The sequence below is a fragment of the Manduca sexta genome, unplaced genomic scaffold (assembly GCF_014839805.1).
Source record: "Manduca sexta isolate Smith_Timp_Sample1 unplaced genomic scaffold, JHU_Msex_v1.0 HiC_scaffold_1045, whole genome shotgun sequence".
NCBI classification, from domain to species: domain Eukaryota; kingdom Metazoa; phylum Arthropoda; class Insecta; order Lepidoptera; family Sphingidae; genus Manduca; species Manduca sexta.
Window position 1 is genome coordinate 1 of NW_023591871.1, and position 9,561 is coordinate 9,561.

Sequence of the window (9,561 nt, forward strand, 5' to 3'; positions counted from 1 at the left end):
GATTCCACAACAAACAATTATCAAAAGTGTGCCTTGTTACAAAAATTTACTCAAACATTTTAAAAATTAAAAACCACAATCTCACCTTCGTCAAAGAATGGATAACTATTAATCCAAACAGACGCCAATACAAACAGCGTAGTCGTGGATATAAGAGCTACTTTCCCGATCACTGAGTCTGGAACATCCATATACGCATCACATTAACTGCAGAACAATTCCCTCTCAAATTTTTTGAATGTCTCCTGATCCTCTTCCGCAAACAGTATTGACTGTTCTGGTTCTTTGTTAACTTTGATTTTCTCTAATAACGGTTTGCCTTTGATAGCTCGTTTTATTATCTGCAAATATAATAAAATTATTTATAGAGGCAAAATTTACATCCAAAAGATTTTTTTTACATAACTAGGGGACCTGGCATTGTTTTGTGACAGACTGCATTTTATGTAAACTACCTTATATCTTTTAGGTCTTGATGATAGCACTACCTCTTCATCATAATTATTGAGCAATTTTTTATTGTACAAGACATAATAAAAAATTTGTTTCATACAAGTGATACTACCTTGCTCGAACCAGCCATTTTATGCAACAATATACCATGTGCAGTTACCTAAGGAATATTGACACTAGGTTACATAAGCAGTCATAATATAATTTAATTACTGTCTGTTTGTAATAAGTGTATTTTCTGAATATAAGTACATATTTATTTGGTAAACACACAAAAAATACCATAATACTAAGATAACTGGGTAATGTTTGTCATACGTAATTTACTGATGTTTCTAAGTTGAATAAATAAATGAGCTTGAAGTCCACTGAATCATAATTTGTAACAAAATGCCACTATTCAAGAGTATTTATAATGCGCACAGTCTGTAGTTTTTACCCAGTAAATACAAACTGCCAGATGTTCAGTAATATACATACACCACATTTATTGTAAAGTCATAAATTAATAAATACATTGTATTTGTTATAATTTCTTAACCTTGAGAAAGATATGTAGTATATTGTAACACTATATGTTGCCAGTAGTTCTAACTGAACAAAAACTTTTTTAGTATAAAATTCTGCTATTTTCCTGATTAAAACATACCATATAATTTAAAATATCATTTTGTTCATTATTCAATTTGTTCAGGGTGTACATGTTTACTTCAAACATAGGCAATCACATCTAGCGACAATCAGTAAATTTTTTGAGTAGAGAGCTGAAAATTTTGTTTTTAATATGAAAATTCGTAACAATAAAACTTTTTATTTTATAAACATATAGTTTAATGATATAAATAGTCCTAGACCTACAAAACCTATATCAAATGATGCAGAAAATATGGCAAATTAAAATATTTATATAATTCATTTTCGGTATACTTGTTGCTTAGATATATACCTTTTTAAGCGTCACTTTGTTGGTAAAGATAACATATAATTGCAAGATGTCACAAGTATAAAAAAACATACCGTTTCTGCAGTGTCAGTATCGTACCAGTTGGTTTGGACAGAGCCAACAACTTCTTGATGTTCTCCTCAACTTTCTGATCAGATGACTTTTGTTGTTTCTCGATTTTCTTGGGTTTGAATGTGGATTTCACGAGGCTGTGATAATATTTTATGAACATAATTATGTGATTAGACAAAAAATTTTAGATAATATTTTATGATGAAATATTTGTTTAGATATGTCAATATGGCAGACATTACTTACTATAAAGTGACCTGCTTCTTTGATGTTAAATAATTATTAATACCTAAATTCTATAACTTCAATGTTAAGCTTACGTGTAAATAGATGTTGGCAGCTAGTACACTTCAAATATCTAAATAGTAAATATTTTAGATAAGAAATACGATACTAAACGGAGCGTTATATCAGCATATTACGCGACACAACACTCGAAGTTAGTACATGCAATGTTACATCAATTAAAGTGATTTGTACCTTGACCCGGCGACCCACGCTTCGGACCGCGTTTCTTGCGTTTACTGCCGTTCTCTGCGATTAAAGAGATATATTACACTTCCTTAAATATTGTTATTGTTAAGTAAACAGACGTTTTCGCCCAACGAATCATTATTTACTTAGGTGATCCGTAAAGAAATTAATTTAAATTTTTCCTTGTATAAAGCTGTTTTAGTTATGCAATTTATTATTTATACAAAAATATTATTGTGGCAAAGAACAATTGAGAATTTATCGATCTATCACGTAGTTGCCATATGATTAAGTGCTTGAGTTTCAAGTAAAAAGGGAAATTTTATGTTAATGATTTTCGCAATTATAAACTATAAAAACACACTTTACCTTCTTGCTCGAGGAATTCTAGCGCCTGTCGGACTAGAGCAGTAGACATTTTATTGTAAAAGTAACGAAAAACATTGGTTTACACCGCACTAAAATTCTAACCTAATAACTGCACTTGGAAGCGTTGACATACATTTATGCAGAACATTTGTTAGCTAGTTACGTCAATGTCAAAAATTGCGCAATGTCAAATTTTGAAACAACGTTTTATTAATGCATCTGCATTATGAATATACAAAAAGATAATGAAAAATGTACAAAATGAAAGTTTACGCGGCTAAAGATCATGTGAACAAATGACACAGTAAAGTAACACCTTCCAGTTACGTGTTATCCAAAATTGGAGACTAATCGTATTTCTGCCCTGTATGCATGAAGAAAACACGTTATATTTTGCGGAGCTTCAATGACAATAATATCACTTCAAAAGAAAAATATTCTTTTTCAGTTTCTGCATGTTGTACCGCGCCATCAACGGTGACGGCGAGTCGTCGAGCGGCGTCGAGAGACGAGAGGACCCGGGGCCGGCGGCGCCTCACGCACAACACCCCAACATGCCATACCATCGATATGAGGTGCGTCCAAATCTGTAATAATCTATTGCAATTAAAACAACTATTGGAATCTTGCTGTATTACGACATCATTTCCGTTGCAGATATTCCGTCGATAATTCAATTTGGACTTTTTGATAGCATTCATGTGTATTTTACGAGAAACAAAATTAATGAAATATCAAAAACTTATTTATTTATGTTAGCGTTTTGTTTGCGGCTCTGCCCGCGTTATAATATTTTACCGGCATAAAAATCATACTGTGTACTTTTCCAAAACAAATAGCTTTTCTTATGATCCAAGCGTGGACTTACTTTGTGCTAAACTTCATCAAAATAGGTTCGATAGTTAACCTTTGAAAGATAGACAATTACTTTTGCATTTTTAATATTAGAGTAGATTTACTTTAGCTTTTTACGTTATCTCCAACGTATTAAATCCTTCATGGTCTTTCTGCAGGGTCCTCCCACTCCATGCCCTGCCCGCGTAGAGTACGCGACGCCAGTGTTCGCGCGCAACTACCAGGGAGTGTGGCGGTACGTGGTGCAGATACCCTACGAGGGGTACTTCACGCAGACTGTTGAGGTTACCAGGTATGATGACGTCACTAGATACTATACGTTTTGGAGTTAACAATGCCAAAGGAACTACAAAGGTCAGCGTCGATTAGGCTCGCCGAATTGATTCGTACATTATAGTTACTATGAAATTGTGTCCATTAGGAACTAAGTCGAATCACCGCACACAGAATAAATACGATTCCGTCCTGCATTAGTCGACGCCAGTCTTTATACTTACATCGCATGTCTGTCTAATATTTAAAAGATATTGCCAAGTGGGCCGATCTTTTCCAATATTCGGATATGAAGTTTGAAAATATTTTTTTAGATGCATGCAATCCCGCTGTCACTACTTAGAGGGTGGGTGTTTGAGTTCCCCGCGGTGGGTGTCGCTGCTGGTCGCTGAGCTGCACTACCCGGCACAGCAGCAGAACTTGCAGGTGAGATATACAGCGTGTTTTAAAATCATAATAGCATGCCAAAAAAAATTTCAGTTTTGAGAAATAAGTGGAGATGGTTACCATACATTTTACACCATCTAAAGTTAGATATTTGTTTTTTTAACATGGATCACCAATACAAATACTTAAGCTGTTACGTTAAGTTGCGATCATCATCATCCCAGCCACAGGAAGTCCACTGCTGAACATAGGCCTCTCCCGAGGATCTTCACGTCGACCTGTTGGAAGCGGCCTACATCCAACGACTTCCTGCGACCTTAGCCAGGTCGTCCGTCCACCTTGTAGCGATCAGTACAAAAAGAATATTTTTATTGCAGCCGGAGTACCCGCCGGCGGAGGGGGCGGGAGGTACAGACAAGCCGCCGCACTGCGACGGACACGACGAGATGGGATGCTACCAGGTGAGACATCTCTGATGGCGACACTCTCAACTTACTTCCTAACTCATTATCTCTTTAAGGCCGATAACAAATCCATAATCCTTCTAGTTTCAAACACAACCATACAAGTGATACCCAAACTCCACAAGGCATAGATTCCGCTTTCCTCCCTAATCTGTCCGTAATACTACTATGTATAAGGGGTCGTTCAAGTATTACGTACCGCAATTAGGGTGGAGGGTGGGTTTTGTAAAACATTAAGATTCGTTACAAAAATCTTCAAAAAATTGCGTTGCGTAATACTTGAACGGCCCTTAAGCAAATTAACAACAACTTCTTGTCATTTTGTTAAAAAATATTCCACCACCAAATGTTCCAGGTGCGTCTGTACTACGACTGGTTCCTGGTCCCGGGCTCGTGCAAGTGCTGGAGGCCGGACTACTTCGCCAGGTACGTCAGGCGCAAGCAGAACAACGAACTGTAATAACGTTTGAGAACAGTAACAGTCAGACCTAATGAGAAATGGATTGTATCTAAGACGCATATTTAAATTTATATTCTCTGGGGTTAACTTCAGACTGGTCAAAATTATTGAGGATGTACAGTTTGTAATGTAAAGGGACATCTAAATCTGTGGTTGAAAGGCAACAGTTATTGTTCTGTCGCATATTTTATTTTTATTTGGAATTAAAGGTCACGCTGACAATCAAATAAAAAAATTAATGACTAGAATATATAAAGACTTTGATGTACTTCATATTCTTCTATAAATTTGTTAATAAAACCACTATGACGGATCACTGTTATTTAATTTGATATCTTAAACATAAACTTAAAGAACTACATTATTGTGGCTGCTCGCCGGCAGCCCGTGACAGGAAGAAGGAAGTGGAGGCGTGTTGCCACAAAAACAAATTAAATTACATATAAACAAATGTTACCTAAACAAATATAAATGTACCCATTCAACATGCCTCCTTACATTTATATTTTAACTAAATCATATCATACACTACTCATATCAAGTATTTTAAATTAAAACAATAGCTCTATAAACATTACCTTCAGTATAACATATTAATTGTAACTTTTTTTTTTTTTTTTTTTTTATATTACAATTATCATCTTTTAATTAAACAATTTAAACCAATATTTATCTCAACATAATATCCATCTGAAAGATAATTTACTTTTACAACAACTTTAACATATCTCTAAATTTATTAAATTTATTACTTCCCAATGGTTTTGTTAAAATGTCAGCTATATTTTGATCAGATGCAATTTTTATAACATCAATTAAACCAATTTTAACACTTTCATGAACAAAATGATAATGAACTTCAATATGTTTTGAATTTTTGTGAAATTTCCGTATTTAGCAATAATTTGAGCTCCAATATTATCTTCATATATTTTTACAGGTTTACAATCTTTCTGACAAATCTCATTAATTAAACAAACTATAAATTTAATTTCAGTAACAGCTTCTGACAGCGCAATGTATTCAGCAAATGTAGATGACTTTGTTACACAATTTTGTTTCTTTGATTTCCAAAATATTACATTCCCAAACAGTCTAATTACAAATCCTGTTGTTGATTTCCTACTGACAATATCTCCTGCAAAATCTGCATCTACATAACAATCTAACATATCAGAATTTATATTCATGTTATAAATTAATTTTATATGTTTTGTTAAGTAAAGATATTTAAGTACTACATAAAAGCATATTTAAAATGTGTCTCATTATAGCAATTTTGGAATCTACTCAAATAATTAACACTGAACGATATATCTGGTCTTGTACCTGAACTAATATATAAAAGTGCTCCAATTAAATTTCTATATTTTACATTCTCATTTATATTACAGTTTTCTAGTTTAAGATTTACTTCCATTGGTGTAGTATATAACTTTGTATTTATTATATTATAACGCTTAGCTAATGATTCTATATATGATTCCTGACTCAGTGTCATGGTCTTATTCTTTTATAATCATAATCAATATGTATTCCAATGTATTCTTTAACTTTACCCATATCCGTCATAGTAAATTTACTTAACAGTTTGATTTTAATATTACTCATTACCTTTTCATCTTTACAACATATTAACAAATCATCAACATATAACAAAATGTATACACTCACATTAGTATCCAATTTAAAATATAAACAAAAGTCATATTTACTTCTCTGAAATCCAAGACTAGTTAAAAACTTATTGACACATTCATACCAAGCCCGAGGGCTTTCTTTTAAACTCATATAATGTTTTATTTAATTTATAAACTCTATCAGTGCCATCATCATAACCAATTGGCTGGTTTACATAAACTTCAGATAAAATTTTACCATTTAAAAAAGCAGTTTCAACATCCATCTGATGTATATTAAGATTATTTTGACAACAATAAGACAATAACAATTTTAAAGTTTGCATTTTAGCAACGGGTGAATATATATCATCAATAAAATCTTTTTGTTGAAAACCTCTTACTACTAACCTAGCTTTAAATTTATTTTCGGCTTTCTTTCTGTATATCCATTTCACATCTAAAGGCTGTTTGTCTGCTGGTTTACTTACAAGTCTCCAGGTCTCATTTTTGCCAAACTGTTCATCTCACGATTCATAGCCTCAGTCCATTCTTTTGCTTCATCGCTAGTTATTGCCTCCTGAAAATTATCTGGAATCATAGCATCACAATAGTTAACAGTTATACAATAATAACCAAATTCTTCATCAAACCGAGTTGGTGGCTTGATTTTTACGCCGATTTCTTGTTTCAATTACTTTATTATCATCATAACTTTCATTTGTTTCAGCATTCAAATCTTCATTAATTTTCTCATTATTTTCTTCTGCATTAGTCTCTTTCTTCTCTTCTATAATTTTTCTCTTCCAATTTATTCGGCTGGCTATTACTTTTATCATTTTTCTCTTCTCTATTATCATCGAGACCAATACACATTACATCATCTTCAATTATATCACAATGTCTTGCTACAACTATTCTATTGTTTATTAATACTCTATATCCAACATCTGTATAGCCCATTAGTATGCCAAGCTCGGCTTTCCTGTCCCATTTACATTTTCTCTTTTCCTCTGGTGTTCTAACAAATACTTTACTTCCATATATCCTTAAATTTTCAATGCTTGGCCTTTGTTTGAAAAATATCTCATAAGGCGTCTTCCTTTCTATAGTGCCATTTGTTAATGTTCTATTCTTTAAATAAGCTGCGGCCATAACCACTTCAGGCCAAAATCTTTTATGTACTTTTGCCTCTGCCAAAAGACATCTTGACATATCCATTATTGATCTATTAAACCTTTCTGCTGTGCCATTTAATTCATGCACATATGGCGGACAAGATTTAATCATTATTCCCATGGATCTTGCAAAGTCAAACACTCTTTTATTAATGTATTCCTTTCCATTATCACATCTCAATTCTTTAATATTTTTCCCAGTTAAATTTTGTATCTCATTAACATACTGCATTAAACAATTATATGCTTTATCTTTGAGGAATACAATAAACTTTTGCCAACTTACTATAGTCATCTACAAAACTTAAGAAATATTTTTCACCATTAAAACCTGTAGTTCTGTGTGGCCCATTTAAATCTGTGTGTACAATTTCTAATATATCCTGTGCTCGTTTTCTATTATTTTTAAATGGCAAGTTATGCATTTTATTTTCAATACATATAGCACATTTCATGTACTTACATTCAATCTCCTTTGGTAATCCTTTCAATAATTCACTTGTACACATAGTATTCAAATTGTTAAAGTTTATATGACCAAGCATCCTATGTAATTTCTCCTTCACTGTCATACTTGATTTCTTCACTAAATTAGCATGTAATGTACTTGCATTTATATAACCTTTTAATTTATACAGTCTATCTTCTTTCACTGCTATAGCTATAATAGTTCCATAGACGTTATATATTTTTTGATTGTCGTCCCCTGGAAACAATTTTATGATTGTCTGTAATCTTTGAATAGCTCAATAAATTTGCTTTCATCTCTTTGACATAGAAAACATTGTTCAAAACAACTTCAGACTTTTTCCATAGACCATAAAATAAGTTTGTATATTTCCGACCTTTGTAGCTTCTAATATTCTTCCATCACCAACTTTTACTTTAATAGGTTGTTGTAATATTTCACATGAATGATAGTACTCATCAGTATTAATTATATGATCTGTACAACCACTATCTAATAACCAAGTTAAGTGGCCAGACTGCTCAATATTATATATTTTACTTGAAGTTGAAACATTATTATTCTCAATAGTTGCAAGGAAATTATTACCACCACTCTCATTACTGGATTTATTATTATAAGTTCTTCCTCTAATATTTCTTGAATTATAATATGATCCACGTTGATGTCCACGATTATTATTAAATCTAATAAATCCATTTCCTCTACCACTGTTAACATTTCTGTGTCGACAATCTCTTTGCATGTGGCCAGGTTTTCCACAGGTAAAACATTTAAAGTTTTTATTAGGTGATGCAGAACTACTAGTGTGAGCTTTAAAAACATTTGAGTTGTCGCGTGATGGTTCATTACATTTTTCAGGTTCTTTATCCAATGATTTTAACATAATTTTACTTTTCAAATAATCTACAGTTCTGTCTTTTTCTGGTAAGACGTCTATTAGATCTCCAATATGACTGTAATTACGAGGTAAGGCCTTTAACATATAATTTAATTTTTCTTGTTCACTTACCGTCGCGCCGGCTTGTTTTAACTGATTTATTGATTTCTCAAAGTCGTCAAAAATACACTTACTTGCGAATAGTTCGATAATTTTATTGCTTCTACATTGTTGCGACATATAATCTGTAGTGCCGATGATTTCTGCAGGTACATTTCATCAAATTTTGCCAATATTTTGCATGCGGAATCTAAGTCGCATATATATTCGAGTTGCTTGTTGCTTATTGCACTATAAATGTAGTTCGTTGCCTGGATATCCATCTCTTCCCACTTTGCAACATCATCCGAATCATTTTTGATTCGTATGGCAGCTTCTTTACATTTCTTAAACTCCAAAACTTAAGTATACGTATTTTCCAGCTACTATAATCCGATCCGTCGAATATTGGAATAACTGCGTCATTGCATTTAGTAAACGCCATTTTTGCTTATTGCATATATAGCACGTTTCCACTTTATTTGCGAAAATATCTTCTTTTCTTCTTTGTATTTGCAGGCAACCACGCTCTGCTACCATGTTAATAAAACCACTATGACGGATCA

At 32.8% G+C, this 9,561-nt stretch overlaps 1 protein-coding gene across 1 annotated transcript; it reads left to right on the forward strand.

Moving 5' to 3' along the window:
* Window positions 1–879: 879 nt before the first annotated feature.
* On the forward strand, window positions 880–5,063 carry LOC119191111. Its single transcript, XM_037444993.1, has 6 exons — window positions 880–945; window positions 2,760–2,886; window positions 3,325–3,458; window positions 3,754–3,865; window positions 4,204–4,287; window positions 4,646–5,063. Exons 1-6 carry the CDS (start codon window positions 914–916, stop codon window positions 4,748–4,750), a joined length of 594 nt encoding a protein of 197 aa, XP_037300890.1. The 5' UTR covers window positions 880–913; the 3' UTR covers window positions 4,751–5,063.
* Window positions 5,064–9,561: the final 4,498 nt, after the last annotated feature.